Raw genomic sequence first — 16,227 nt, 5'->3', positions numbered from 1 at the left:
AAATTTAACTATGAGATGCCAACAACAACAATTCGCCATATAAAATATATATACCAAGAAAATATCAGCACAACTTTGGTTGTGAAAAATTTTAGGTTAACTTTGCAGAACTACCAATTTGGGCTAATATCCCCTCTAAACGTGACTTTAGGGGGCGTCTCTAAAGGAAAAAATATTCTACATCAAATTTAACTATGTGATGCCAACAACAACAATTCGCCATATATAATATATATCAGCAAAACTTTGGTTGGGAAAATTTTAAGTTAATTTTAGTCCCTTGATTTGAGACAAATATCCCCATTGCACTTCATTTTTGAGGAATGCCTCCAATGGAGAAAATATTCTACATCAAATTTAACTATGAGTCGCCAACAACAATAAATTGGTATATATAATATATATACCAAGAAAATATCAGCAAAAAATTGGTTATAACAAATTTTAAGTTAACTTCAAAGATCTACGAATTAGGCCAAATATCTCCGCTAAACGTCACTTTAGAAGGACGTCTCCAAAGGAGAAAATATTCTACATCAAATTTAACTATGAGTCGCCAACAACAAGAAATCGATATATATATAATATATATACCAAGAAAATATCAGCAAAAACTTGGATATAACAAATTTAGGTTAACTTTGAAGTCCTACGAATTCGAACAAATATTACCCATTAAACTTCATTTTAAAGGAATACCTCCAATGGAGAAAATATTCTACATCAAATTTAACTATGAGTCGCCAACAACAAGAAATCTGTATATATAATAGATATACCAAAAAAATATAAGCAAAAATTAAGGTATGACAAATTTTAGATTAACATTCAAGATCTACGAATTTGGCCAAATATTCCCGCTAAACGTCACTTTAGAGGGGCGTCTCCAAAGGAAAAAAATATTCTACATCAAATTTAACTAAGAGTCGCCAACAGCAAGAAATCTGAATATATAATGTATACCAAGAAAATATCGGTAACAATTTCAATAACAAAAAAATTAGGTTACCTTTAAAGATCTACGAATTGGGTCAAATATTGCCATTAAACATTATTTTAGAGGAATGCCGCCAATGGAAAAATTATTCTACACCAAATTTAACTATGAGTCGCTAACAACAAGAAATCGGAATATCTAATATTTTCCAAGAAAATATATAGGTAAACATTTTGGTATACAAAATTTTGTTTGTTGGGTATGCAATTTTTTGTTTGATTTTCAAGGTCAACGATTTGGCCAAACCAGGCCCATTGCACATCATTTTAGAAGAATGCCTCCAATGGAAAAAATATTCAACATCAAATTCCACTATGGGTCGTCAACAACAAAAAATCTGTGTATATAATATTTACGAAATAAATATCAGTAACAAATTGGTATATATATATATATTTTTTTTAAATGGAAATGCCGACTTCCTTAAAATGTTTTTTTATCAAATTCTCTACAATTCGCTGAATAAACGGAGTCCATAGATAACAATTACACCTTTCTCTGTGGCTTTTTAAACACCTAATATCTTTTTGATATATTTTTTTTGTTAAGAGGTGTTCTCACAAAAAAAAAAAAAAATCCAGCTTATTGCATGCCAGCAATTCAAGCAACACAAAAAAAAAGACATCTATAACATCAAAGCTCCATGCACAGCAAAGGACAAGAGTAAAAACACATTGAGAGAAAAAAGCAGTGTGGGCCAAAAAAAGTTCAAAATTAAAATATCAAATCAAACAAAAATTAAAAAAAAAAAAAAAAAAACAAAATTAAAAAAAACTAACCCCTGATACTGAATAAGTCTCAGCATCTTCATTATCACCATTACAACTATCACTATAATCATCATCATAGTCATCTTCTTCCAACTCATAATCGAAATCGTTGTCGTCATTATCATCATCATTTTCTTCTCTACAATTGTCAATGTGTTCAATAATTATGGTGGCAGTGGCGGGGATTCGACTGTGACAAAACATCCTTTGATGACGACGACGTCTACGACGATAACGCTTGAGAAACTGCCGATTTGCTTGATACATTGGCATGGTTGGAACACAAAATCGTCTTCTATGTGGTGGTAGATTTGTTGTATTATCAAAATGGATTTTCTGTTGTTGATGATGTTGTTTTGTGGTTATTATTACAACAATCATTATATTCATGTTCATAGCACTTGATCTTAAACATAATAGACATTACTTTTACCTAACTTATGTACAAAAAAATTTTGGAAGTTTTTTTTTCATTAACAAACAAAAAATATACAAAAAATTGTTTAAAAAAATAACATAAATCACATTTAGTAACGTAGGCTAATTAAAAAAATGTTTATAAAACATGGGGAAGAGCAACAGAAATTTAACAACCAATCAGTTTTTAGTTATCTACAAATCGTCTTTTCTTCTATTTGTTTTTTTTTATGGGGTTTTCTTTCCATGGGGGGAATATTGAATATTTTTGTAGAGATTAGAATTAAATAGTTTTACCTAAATTGTTTTTTCTTGGATTTCGTCTAAGCATTTTTCTTAGTGTGTGGGGGGTTTCTTAATTGTTAACGCTTTGCTTAAGTTATGTGATATTCACCTGTTCGTCAGTGTTGGCCGATGCATTTGCATTATTGCAATTTGGACAAATTTTCTTTAGCAATGCCATGCGCATATCGTGCAGTTCGCGTAGTAAAACATCTTCGCGCATCTGGAAATAAAAAGAAAGGAAAACAATAATTATCATCATTCATACAAAATTATTAAAAGGTTAAGGAATTGGTTCAGCTCAATTTAGGGGAATAGTCCAAGTGAAATAAATTGTCAACATCAAATTCTGCTATAAGTCACCAACCACCAAAATTCGGTGTATGTAATAAATATGAACAAATCCAATTTTTAGGTTAATTTCGAATGTCTACGATTAGAGACCAATTTGTCGCGTTATACTACATTTTACGTGAATTCTCCTAATGGAAAAGCTATTCACCATCAAATTTCATCAGGACTCCCCAACCACAAGAAATTCCTAGACTTAATATAGCAGAATAAAAAGTTGGTAACAAATTCAAATAATTTTTTTTGCATAATTTCGAAGATCAACAAATTTCGTTATATTTGTCCCTTTATTCTCCATTTTAGTGGAATGGTCATAATGAGAAAAACATTTCCCATAAGATTCCACCATGAGTCACCAACAACAAGAAATGTGTAGATACAATATATCTCGATGAAATATCAATAAACAATTGGGTATATAAAAGTTCAATTTTAAGTTAATTTCGAACATATACAAAACAGATCATATTGTCGGGTTCTGCTTAATTTTAGGAGGATGGACCTAAAGACGAAAATGTTCTCCATAAAATTTTACTATAAGTCACCAACAACAAAAACTATGTAGATATAATATATCGCGATAAAATATTAATAAACAATTGCGCATAAAAATATTGATTTTTTAGGTTAATTTTGAACATATACAAATTTGTCTATCTTATTCCGATCGACTTAATTTTAGGACGATGGCCGTAAAGGCAGAAATATTCCCTATTCAATTTCACTATAAGTCGCCAACAACAAGAAATCTGAGGATATAATATAACTCGATAAAATACCAACAAATAATTGGGTATAAAATTGTTGGCTTTTTTAAGGTTAATTTCGAATTAGACCAAAATGACCTGCTATGCATCATTTTTTAAAGATGATCCTAAAGACCAAATTATTCTCCATAAAATTTCACTATAAGTCACCAACAACAAAAAATCTGTAGATTTTATATATCTCGATAAAACATTAATAAACAATTGCGCATAAAAATATTGATTTTTGAGGTTTATTTCGAACATATGCAAATTGGACCAATTTGTCCCGACCGACTTTATTTTAGGACGATGACCGTAGAGGCAGAAATATTCCCTATTAGATTTTACTATAAGTCGCCAACAACAAGAAATCTGAGGATATAATATAACTCGATAAAATACCAACAAATAATTGGGTATAAAATTGTTGGCTTTTTTAAGGTTAATTTCGAATTAGACCAAAATGTCCTTTTACTCTTCATTTTTGAAGGATGATCCTAAAGACAAAATTATTCTCCATGAAATTCTACTATAAGTCACCAACAACAAAAAGTTTGTAGATGTTATACATCTCCTTAAAAATTTGATAAGCAATTGCACATAAAAATATTGATTTTTTAGGTTAATTTAGAACGTATACAAATTGGATCAAATTGTACCGATCGACTTTATTTTAGGATGGTGGACGTAAAGGCAGAAATATTCCCTATTAAATTTCACAATAAGACGCCAACAGCAAGAAATCTGAGAATATAATATAACCCGATAAAATGTCAACAAATAATTGGGTATAAAATTATTGGTTTTTAGGTTAATTTTGAACGTATACGAATTTAACCAAAATGCACTGTTATACTTCATTTTTGAAGAATGACCTTAAGGACAAAATTATTCTCCATAATATTCCACTACAAGTCGCCAACAACAAAAACTCTGTATATATAATATGTCTCCATAAAAAAATAATAAACAATTGCGCATAAAGCATTGATTTTTGAGGTTAGTTTCGAAGGTCTATAAATTGAACCAAATTCCCCCGATATTCTAAAGTTTAGAAGAAAGACACTAATGACAAATATATTTTTCATCAAATTCCACTATGGGTCATCAACAACAAGATATCTCTAGATCTAATATATCTCGCTAAATTATATATCTGTAAACAACTGTGCATAAAAACACATGTATTTTTTGGGTTATTTAGAAATGCTTATTAATTGGGCCAAATTGCTCCTTTGTTCTTCATTTAATAATGATGTACCTAAAGGCAAAAATATTCTGGATTAAATTTCCCAAAAGGTCCTGGACTAAAAGAAATCTGTAGATATAAAGTATCCTGCTAAAATACATATAACAAATTGGATGTGTAATGATATTTATATTTTTGTCATTTTTTCAGCATTAATTGCGAATAAATCTGAATTCAAACAAACTGACCCCCAACACTTCATGTGAGGGTGATGGGCCCGAGGAGCATATGTTCTACATCAAATTTCATTATAAGTCATGGAGCAAAATGAGTCCATAAATATAATATTTATCTCAAAAATTTTTATATTCAATTTCCTGTAATAGTCTTGCTTGACTTATTTAGATTTCCTTTAGATGTTTCAACATCGTTTTCCTCGAGTTTTCAATCTGTTTCTCTTTCCTTTCTTTTTTCCCGCCCATACAATTTCCTCATTTCAATTTCCTTTCCATGCTTGCCCTTACCTTATGTTCATGTACAATTTGCTGTAGTCTTATATTTTCTTCACTTAAAGCATGTGCTAAACCATCGGGGCAGGAAATAGTAACTTGTTGTCGTTCAGTCAAACCAGGTGGTGTCATAGGCAAAGAACGTACACCGCCGCCAGGCAATGAGAAGCGTGAAATATAACTGGGGGAAAAATAAGACAAATTTTAAATTTGAGTAAAACAAAAATGTAAGCGTTGGACCCTACCTTCCATTGGCTTGTTTGGCAATAAAACCCGAATTTGAGGACGAGGTACGTCTTCTTCTTTGGCTAGAGGCAGCTGTGGTTGTATTAGTAGGTATTGCAGTATTATTTGGAACGCTACTACTATTGTTAATAGCATAAGGTAGATTGTAAGCGGACATTGTTGAGGCTGAGGTTGGCGTGGGCAATGCAGAAGAAGATAATGGACACCCTGCTGCGGGCGGTGGTGGTGGTGGAGCAGCCATTGGCATTTGCTGATTTGTGGATGTAATAATGCTATTGGAACCCGACGAGGTAGTTGTATTAGAGGCCACTGTTTCACATTTGCCACTAATGGAAATTTCTAATTTCCTATGTTCAGGTAATATGAGTATGCTTTCTTCCATCATGCCAGCAGAGGCGGAGGCAGCAGCAACAATGTCAGAGGTCAAGCGACTTGAGGGTTTATTGTCACCGCCTTTACTCGTTGTGGTAATGTCATCTGTGGTTGTTGTTGTTGCATTGTGTAGATTATTATTGCCATTGGTAGTGGTGGTGTTGAGGCTGCTGGTGGACAGTTGATTTGGTCGAGATGTAATGCTGTTAATGTTGTTGCTGCTATGAACTTTTGGCAAAATTTTACATGTTGTGCTGCCACTCTTTGTTGTCTTCTCTTCGCCATTATTTGTGCTATCAACATTGAGCTTTTTGGGAGAAATTGCATCTCGTTTACCGGCCCCACCACCATCGATTGTATCACAATTGCCATTTTGTATTTTTGTTTCCGCCAATGGTACCAGGGTGTCAGTGCTGGTATTAATGGAACCATGCCATAAATTATGGGACTCATCTGTTGTTGTTTTACTGCTTGTCATTGATTCACCGGCCATCGAACCATTGCAAGATGTTTCCAAACTGTGGTTGCATGAGGCGTCTAGAAAAGAGGGAGAAAAATAGAAAAGTGAATTTGGAATGATTAGGAAAAAATGAATAAAGGAAAAAAAATATCCCAAATTGTTTTCCACTTACCATCATCCATGGCCACACTTCTCATCATTAGATCCAGACCCATGGTGGTATGTTTTTCAATGGTAATGCCATTGGAACTTCGTTGAATGCCATTTACACCGTTTGTCAGCGACGAGTCTGTAACATCGTTACCACCACCATCCCGACTGGCATCCTTGGCCACAATTTTCGTTTTCTTTGATGTGGGCGTTGATGGACCTTGTGTATTTGGTGTTGTTGTTGTTCTGGTAGTCTCATTATCACAGCCAGTATTTTGTTGTTGTTGTTGTTCACTTGAATGCACGATGCCATTACTTGACCCAGTAATTGTCATTGCAGTTTTAGGCTTTTTACTTTCTTCTTCGTGGTCGTCGTCGTCCAGGTGTTCCGATTCATTTGCATGTTTCGATGCCAATTTGAAATCATCATTGTCATGATTGTTTAGCTCATTCGTTAAATTCTCCAATTTACGGGTTGTGTCGTGTATTAAATTTGCCAAAATATCGGGTGATTCTTCACGTTCGTCAGACTGTAGATCGGCAATGGAATTGTTTTCCGAATTCGAACCGATGGTGAGACTAGAAGCGGGGGAAACAAAAACAAGGCAGTTTAATATTAACTTTAGACACTAATAAAGAGAGGCTATGTTTACTTACTTCGGATCCACGGTCATGTTGGGATCACTTGAACGCCTTGACATGCTGTTTTGAATGAAACCAGCCGTTATTAGATCCCCATAAGACCTGGTTTTGGACATGGAACCTTCAAAAAAATAAGAAATACTTATTTGACTATTTTAAATGAACCCTTCAAGGCCTTCACTTACTCATGGAACCCATTAGTGTATCGTTGATATAATTCGGAAAATCAATGGAATTTTGATTACCACCCACCAGGCTGCCCAAATACACCTCGGTCCACAGTGACAAATCACGTACATTATGTGCCGGCCATAAGACTTTTTCACGTTGTGGCTTATACAAAGGATTGCGATAAATGGGACTGGACAGCAGCGACCAAACACTAAAGGTACGCTCAAAAACGGAATTCTCCAAACGTTCCTTCAACGTATTGCACAAAAAGTTGCCGAATAGACCAGAATGTGAGTGTTGGGCTAATTTGATCTGCAAAAGGAGAGAGAGGAATTGGAATTAAGAACAAGAAATGTTAGGAAGGAAGCTCTTTGGTACTCACCAAGTAGCCCATGCTAAATTCAAAACTGCAACTAAACTGTTTATGGATTTGATGTACCAAATCCAGCCATTGCAGAAATACTGGACAACGTTCATTCAGTTCCTCCGAACCGGGACCATGGCCACAGCGATCGGCAAATTTATGGCCATAGCTAAGCCATTCACGTTCGACCAGCACACGAAAACCCTGGAGAGGGGAAGTAAAAATATTTCAATGAGTTTTTGGGAAATAAAAAATAAAATAGTATCCGGCGGTTTTGCCGACAGGTGTATACCCCCAACCTTGAGTTATGATTATTCAAACTGTTTACCCCTTTATGGGGAAGGTTCCGAAGCAGTTGGCCAATATTTTCCAATTCGTAACTGACCTAAGACTGATATAAATATTACAACGGTTTTGACCCTTGTGGGGTATATCCACCAGAAGGAGTGGACCGATATATCCCATCTTCACACCCGACCTTGGGTTAATAAAAATATCGTGATGTGTGTAATTTAAAGAGAACCGGATGCTTATTTCGGGGTTTTGCTCGATTTTGTTATTTAAAACTTCGACCCTTTGTGGGGGAGGTACCAGAAGGAATGATCCGATCTCTACCATCTTTAGAACAGATCCTGTGTTGATGAAAATATTGAGATGTGCCAAGTCTGAATGGAATCGGATGTTAATTTCGCGTTTTATGAGCTCTATGGATATTCAAAATTTTGATCCCTTTGTGGGGGAGGTATCAGAAGGACTGCACCGATATATCCCATCTTCACACCCGACCTTGGGTTAATAAAAATATTGTGATGTGTGTAATTTGAAGATAGCCGGATGCTTATTTCGTATTCTATGATCTTTTTGGTTATTCAGAACTTTGAACCTTTTGTGGGGGAGGTACCAGAAGGAATGGTCCGATCTCTACCATATTAATAACAGATCGTGTATGGATGGAAATATTGAGATGTGTCAAGTCTAAATGGAATCGGATGTTAATTTCGTGATTTATGAGCTTCATGGATATTCAAAATTTTGATCCATTTGTGGGGGAGGTACCAAAAGGAGTGCACCGATATATCCCACCTTCACAGCAGATCTTGTGTTAGTAGAAATAATGGGATGTGTGTAATTTGAAGAGAACCGGATGCTTATTTCGGATTCTATGATCGTTTGGTTATTTAAAATTTTGACCCTTTGTGGGGGGGTATCAGAAGGAATGGTCCGATCTCTACCATCTTTTTAACAGATCTTGTGTTGATGAAAATATTGAGATGTGCCAAGTCTGAATGGTATTGAATGTTAATTTCGCGTTTTATGAGCTTCATGGATATTCAAAATTTTGATCCTTTTGTGGGGGAGGTACCAGAAGGAGTGGATCGATATGTACCATCTTCACAGCAGATCTTGTGTTAGTAGAAATAATGAAAATGAAATGTGTCGGATGCTTATTTCGGATTTTATGATCGATTTTGTTGTTCAAAACTTTGACCCTTTGTGGGGGAGGTACCAGAAGAAGTGGACCGATATATCTTATCTTCACACCAGACCTTGGGTTAATAAAAATATTGAGATTTGTGTAATTTGAAGACCATCGGCCACTTACATTACATTTTATAGGAGTTATAATTATTCAAAATTTAGACATTTTGTGGGGGAAGTACTGGATGGAGTGGACTGATATTGTCCATGGTCGCACCTGACATAGTACTGACGGAAATATTAGGATTTGCAAAGTTGGAGCAAAATCGGATGGTCGTTTCCCGTTCTGTGCAGAAAATAGATTTTTTGAAAATTTTCACCTTTTGTGGGGGAGGTACCAGAAGGAGTGGACCGATATTGCCCATCTCCGAACTCGATCTAAGTTTGGCAATAATATTATGATATACCAAGTTTGAATCAAATCGGATACTCCCTTCGAGAGTTATCGTGCCCAGCAGCCTGACAGACGGACGGATGAACGGATTTGGTCCAAAGAGACCTAGGGTCTAAAACCGTTATTTCGGTGAGGCACGTTTTGGCCGTATCATACTCTCTACCCATATGGCTAAGGGTATAACAAAACAATTCCAACTTATCTTACCTCTATTGTCCTATAATAGGGGTCCAGACACAGCTGGGCTGTGGCCACAATTTGGGGTGTACGATCCCAGCCATCAGAACAGTGTACGAGTACAGGCCGACCCTTTTTCTCAATGGCATGACAGACAGTCATAGAAGCAGCCAATAATCCAGATAAATGTTGCAACCACATGGTCTTCTCCAGGAGACCCAACCAGCTAAAAATTCAAAGAAAAGTGAATAAATCCAATTTTGTCACAATAATCTCTCTTTTTCTTACTTGGGAACGTCCGGTGGCGATGCACACAGCTGCCGCAGGGCATGGAAACTCTTGCGTATGACATGTATATTGCCCAAATTCATAAATTCAATTTCAGCACAAGGATAATACTCAATGCATTCGCAGCCTCCACCACGGGCACGATTTGTCACGGCCGAGGTATAGCTGCGGGCATCCACAATGAGAATTTTCTAAAAAGAGACAAGTCTATGAAATTTAGATTCCTAAAAAAAAAATTATCTTTTTTCACAACCTACCCTCACTTCATCCAGGGCCACCTCTTCGTGGCTGCCATCCGGACTGGATGGTGAACTATCACCCGAGGGTATCTGTATACTTTGTGCTGACTGAGAATTGTTGGCAAATTGACGCATCTGTTCACCCCTATCAAAAGCACAGGCATCGGCCAGGGCCTTCAACAGCTGTTCATCTTTGGTATTGCGCCAACCCAGCCAACCCACTTCTGGTTGACTGCATCTGGCAATAACCGCTCCCGATTTACGATGACGCCACACAACGGCCGGCAAACGTCGAGAACCTCTAAAATTCGCCACATTATTCAGCGTTTCATCGGAAATGCAACAGGGTACCAAGAGTTTGGGTGGATATGAGGGACACAGCTTGAAATCTTCATTGGCGCGAGATATGCGCCAGGGACCATTCAAATCAAAACCCAAACGTTCAACTTCCCGCATAAAATCATCTTCGTAGCGGTAACTGCATTTCTGTAATCTCTCATTGTAGTCCAGGGCCAAATAGGGATTGTAGCCAGGATTTTCGGTGTTTGAATTAAATGTTTGACTGCCTCCTCCGCCTGCAACCCCTCCACCACCTCCGCCGGCCACACCTGCTGCTCCAACACCACCACCACCTCCACCATTTAAGCTGTCACATGCCCATGAACAGAATGGAAAAGCGAATATAGATTCCAATGTCTCGGGCACACCCACCGACATCTGTATGCGTCTTTGCCATTCTGTACACTGTTCGGCAGTCTCAAAAGAACACTTGACCGTGCTGGCATCTTTGCAATAGACAATTAAATGGAACAGATCACGACTTTGGGCCGATTCTATGAGACCCAGGGGAACGGATGTCTCAACATTTGTTGAGGTTTTCTGTAAATACAGGCGATAATTGGACAGGGCCAAAATGCCATCGTCGGTGCGTCCCAAATATTTAACAGACTCGCCAGCAACTGGAAAAAAGAGAAATGAAGGGAGGTTAAATTGAGTTTTCGGGGGTTGGAAATGCAAACTTACGCTCCTGAAATGGGACCTTCAATTCGGTATCTTCTTTCTCCATTTGTGGTTTGGGAAATAGTTCAGCGGCTCGTACCATACACAGTGATGGTGGGGGCGATCCATCAGATGCCTCCATTTAGCTGGAATGAAAACAGAAATAAAAAAGAGAGATTAGATTAGGCGGGAAATTGAAATATTTTGAAAAATTTTAAGTGTTTTCCAGATTTGTATTTGAAAAAATATTTAAAAAAAATATTTTTTTTAAAATTTTTTTGAAAAATATTTTAAAAAAATCCAAGTTAGTCTTAAAAAAAATATTTTTAAATAATTATTTGAAAAAATTCTTAATTTTTTTTTTCAATATTTATTTTTTAAAAAATTATTTTGAAAAACACTTTAAAAAAAAAACAATTTTTTTTTTAAAAATTATTTGAAAAAATATTTTTAAAAAATTTATTTATTTTTAAAAAATTATTTTGAAAAACACTTTAAAAAAATCTACGTCGGTCTTCGAACAAATTTGTTTAAAAAATTTTTTTTTTAAATTATTTAAAACATATTTATTTTTTAAAAAAAATATTTAAAAAATATATATATTTAAAAAAATCACAAATATTGCACCGAAAGTCTTTGCCCCTGTATTTTTTTTTTAAATTATTTTGAGAAATACTTTTTAAAAAAAATCCACGGTCTTCAAAAAAAATTAAAAAAGTTATTTGAAAAAATATTAAAAAAATTTAAAAAAAATATTTAAATTATTTAAAAAAAATTATTTTTAAAAAATTATTTTGAAAAATTATTTAAAACATATTTATTTTTTAAAAAAATTATTTAAAAAATATATATATTTAAAAAAAATCACAAATATTGCACCGAAAGTCCTTGCCCCTGTATTTTTTTTTTAAATTATTTTGAGAAATACTTAAAAAAAAAAAAAATCCACGGTCTTCAAAAAAAATTAAAAAAGTTATTTGAAAAAATATTAAAAAAAAAATTTAAAAAATTATTTAAATTATTTTAAAAAAATTATTTTTAAAAAATTATTTTGAAAAATTATTTATAAAACATTTATTTTTAAAAAAAATTATTTAAAAAATATATATATTTAAAAAAAAATCACAAATATTGCATTGAAAGTCCTTGCCCCTGTATTTTTTTAAATTATTTTGAGAAATACTTTTAAAAAAAAATCCACGGTCTTCAAAAAAAATTAAAAAAGTTATTTGAAAAAATATTAAAAAAAATTAAAAAAATTATTTAAAAAAATATTTTTAAAAAATTATTTACAAAAATATTTTTTTTTTCAAAAAATTATTTAAAAAATATATATATTAAAAAAAATCACGAAATCACCGAAAGTCCTTGCACCTGTTTTTTTTTTTTTAATTATTTTGAAAAATACTTTTTAAAAAAATCCACGTCAGTCTTCGAAAAAATTTAAAAAATTATTTGAAAAAATATTTTTAAAAAATTATTTTAAAAAAATTATTTAAAAAAATTTTTTTTAAAGAATATATATTTAAAAAAATCACGAATTTTGCTCCGAAAGTTCTTGCCCCTTCTGCCGAATGACAAAGTCCTTGCACCTGTTTTTTAAAAATTTATTTTGAAAAATATTTTTTAATAAAAATCCACGTTGGTCTTCGAAAAAAAAAATTAAAAAATTATTTGAAAAAATATTTTTAAAAAATTATTTAAAAAAATATTTATTTTTTTTTTAAATTATTTAAAAAAAATCACGAATTTTGCTCCGAAAGTCCTTGCCCCAGTTGAGGAATGACTCAGAACGTCCGAACCACCAAAAATAACAAAATTAAGATTCAATCTTAGATAACCTAATTTCCTCTATAATTGAGACATCAAACCTGGGCAATTATTTTAAATTATTTCAATACCAACAAAAAAAAAAAACAACAACAACACCAAAAAGTGAACAGCTTTGCAAATAAATTATCTATAATAAACAACAACAACAACAACAACAAAACAAATTGTGATTAACCTCTTCGGCGTGTCATCATCATCAGCTGAATTTAAATGGATTTTGTGTTGAACATATTTTTCTGGTTCTTTGTTGTTGTTGCTGTTGCGAAAAAAAAACAATTAAACAACAACAGGAATTTAAACAAAATAAACAACTTAACACAAAAGTGTTCATCGAAGTTTGTTGCTGTTCTTGAAACGTTTTATTAAGTAATATAAAACAACAACAACATCAACATCAATAAACAAACTAAATCGAAACAGAGGAACAACAACGAATCCAGTTTAAAAAAATTTTTTAAAATAAAACATGCAAGCCTTTTGTGAACACGGCTTTGTCTCCACTTAACATTGGAAAGCTGGATATATTTTTTCATTTTTGGATTTTATTTAAGTTCTTTGTTTGAGTTGAGGAGGGGGGAGGGGAAAATGCGGAGACAATTCAGAGATCTTCTTTGAAAGAAAGACTCTTTCTTTATAAGGTTTCGAACAATGTTGGAGCTAAATCCAACCATGAACTTTAAATCTAGGGTTCGAAAGGAAGGAGGGAAAAGATAAGAGCGCAGTAAAAAGTCTCCACCATATTTTTAGTGGGGCTTGAAAAATGTCCTAACCTGTGATTTTAAATCTATGAGATCTACATGTTCAAAAATGAATAAGAATACAAAGTCTCCAAAATGACCACTTGATTTTGTTGATAAATTTATGAACTGTGATAAAAGTCTCCACATTCTTTTTTTTAAAAAGGATTTCTACTTAAAATCTTTAAATACTATTTTTTAATATGTTCCCTTATTTTTTACTGGTTTAAAAAAAGTCTCCACTCAATGAGTCTCGACCTTTTTTATGAACTAAAAAAAGTCTCCACTTTATTTGTGTTCAAAAAATGGTATTTTAATCTTATAATAAGAAATTAAAGAGTCTCCAGACTATTTTTTAAATAGGTAATCTTACTAAAATTGGATTGGAGACTTTTCCCAAATCAATAAGGAAAGTCTCCAATCCAATTTTAGGTAGTACAAATGTCATTAATTGTTATTTTATTGTTCCAAAAAAGTTTAAACGTTTTTTTAAATTAGTTTCAGCTTTATTTGCATGACCTACAAAGTCTCCACAATATATTTTTCAATAGGTTTCCTTCATTTCAATGCCGTAGAAAAAGTCTCCACTCCAATTTTCGGGAGTAGGAAGCTCATAAATAGTTATTTTATGATATAAGAAAAGTCTCCACGTTAGTATGAAAAGTCTTTATACAATTTTTTTAAAAGGTTTCCTATTTTAGTGCTTTAGAAAAAGTCTCCATTTCGATTTTAGGGAGTAGGAAGCTCATTAATTGTTATTTTATAATACAAAATGAGTTTACACATTAATTAAATGAGTTTTTACTTTATTTGTAAGACCTAAAGAAGTCTCCACTTTCTTTGTCTTGCAAAAAATGATAGCCAACCTATTTTAATCTCATAATAATAAACTGAAAAGTCTCCACACTATTTTTCAATAGGTTATAGTCTTCTTTAATGATTTGGGAAAAGTCTCCACTTCAATTTTACGGAGTAGAAAGGTCATTAATAGTAATTTTATGACATAACAAACACCTCCATGTAAGTTTAATTAGTTTCAGCTTTATTTGCATGACCTACAAAGTCTCCACACTATATTTTTTAATACGTTTCCTTAATTTCAATGTCTTAGAAAAAGTCTCCACTCCAATTTTTGAGAGTAGGAAGGTCATTAATAGTAATTTTGTGATATAAGACTAGTCTCCACGTCAGTATGAGAAGTCTCCACAATATTTTTTTAATTGCTTCCCTATATTAATGCTTTAGAAAAAGTCTCCACTTCGATTTTAAGGAGTGGGGAGCTCATTAATCGTTATTTTATAATACAAGATGAGTCTCCACGTTAGTTAAATGCCTTTCAACTTTATTTGCATGACCTAAAAAAAAGTCTCCACTTTTTTGGGTAGCAAAAAATATTAGCCAATCTTGTAATAGCATACTGAAAAGTCTCCAGACTATTTTTTAAATGGCTTTTATTCATTTTAATGATTTGGGAAAAGTCTCCACTCGAATTTTGGGGAGTATAAAGATCATTAATAGTAATTTAATTACATAAGAGATGCCTCCACGTTAGTTTAATGAGTTTCAACTTTATTTCAATGGCCTATGAAAAGTCTCCACTTTATTTGTGTAGCAAAAAATAGTAGCCAAGCTATTTTAATCTTACAATAATAAGCCGAAAAGTCTCCACACTATTTTTTCAAATAAATTCCCTTAATTATTAATGATTTGGGAAAAGTCTCCACTACATTTTTGGGGGGTTAGAAAGGTCATTAAGAGCAGTTCTATGACATAACACATACATCCACGTTATTTTAATGAGTTTTCACTATATTTGTATGACGTATGAAAAGTCTCCACTTTTTTTGTGTGGCAAAAAATGATAGTCAAGCTATTTTAATCTTACAATAATAACCTAAAAAGTCTCCACACTATTTTTTAAATGGATTCCGTACATTTTAATGATTTGGAAAAAGTCTCCACTCTAATTGTAGGGAGTAGGAAACTCATAAATAGTTATTTTGGTTCCAGAAAAGTCTCCATGTGATTTTAATGAGATTTTATTCTATTTGTATGACCTAAAAAAAAGTCTCCACTTTATTTGTCTCACAAAAATGGTAGCCAAACTATTTTAATCTTAGAAATGATAAACAGAAAAATTACCACATTATTTTTTAAATAGTCTCCCTTCATTTTACTGCTTTAGAAAAAGTCTTTACCTCGATTTTAGGGAGGAGGAAGCTTATTAATAGTTATTTCATAATGCAAGATGAGTCTCCAAGATGATAAACAGAAAAGTCTCCACACTATTTTTAAATAGTCTCCCTTAATTTAAATGCTTTAGAAAAAGTCTCCACTTCGATTTTAGGGAGGAAAAAGCTCATTAATAGTTATTTTATAATACAAGATGTGTCTCTAAGTTATTTCAATGGG

General features: G+C 33.0%; 1 protein-coding gene across 10 annotated transcripts in view; it reads right to left on the bottom strand.

Moving 5' to 3' along the window:
• Window positions 1-16,227, bottom strand: part of LOC131800388 (myotubularin-related protein 4-like) — a 62,570-nt gene that overhangs the window by 8,781 nt on the left and 37,562 nt on the right. For 4 of the 10 annotated variants that reach the window (XM_059122388.1, XM_059122390.1, XM_059122391.1 and 1 more), the window contains 12 exons: window positions 11,270-11,391; window positions 10,265-11,205; window positions 10,008-10,198; window positions 9,750-9,945; window positions 7,688-7,873; window positions 7,320-7,617; window positions 7,150-7,255; window positions 6,515-7,071; window positions 5,510-6,419; window positions 5,280-5,445; window positions 2,579-2,689; window positions 1,777-2,103 (listed from right to left, as the gene is read on the bottom strand). In XM_059122388.1, the coding sequence (XP_058978371.1) occupies window positions 1,777-2,103; window positions 2,579-2,689; window positions 5,280-5,445; window positions 5,510-6,419; window positions 6,515-7,071; window positions 7,150-7,255; window positions 7,320-7,617; window positions 7,688-7,873; window positions 9,750-9,945; window positions 10,008-10,198; window positions 10,265-11,205; window positions 11,270-11,387 (4,107 nt within the window). In that variant the 5' untranslated portion in view covers window positions 11,388-11,391. Of the gene's footprint in view, window positions 1-1,776; window positions 2,174-2,481; window positions 2,690-5,279; window positions 5,446-5,509; window positions 6,420-6,514; window positions 7,072-7,149; window positions 7,256-7,319; window positions 7,618-7,687; window positions 7,874-9,749; window positions 9,946-10,007; window positions 10,199-10,264; window positions 11,206-11,269; window positions 11,392-16,227 lie in introns of those variants that run through there. The other 6 variants (XM_059122392.1, XM_059122396.1, XM_059122393.1 and 3 more) reach the window with 4 other exon arrangements.

The sequence above is a fragment of the Musca domestica genome, unplaced genomic scaffold (genome assembly GCF_030504385.1).
Source record: "Musca domestica strain aabys unplaced genomic scaffold, Musca_domestica.polishedcontigs.V.1.1 20, whole genome shotgun sequence".
In the NCBI taxonomy this organism is placed as follows: domain Eukaryota; kingdom Metazoa; phylum Arthropoda; class Insecta; order Diptera; family Muscidae; genus Musca; species Musca domestica.
The sequence above is the reverse complement of the archived record's forward strand: the minus strand, read 5'-3'. Positions and strand labels throughout refer to the sequence as shown.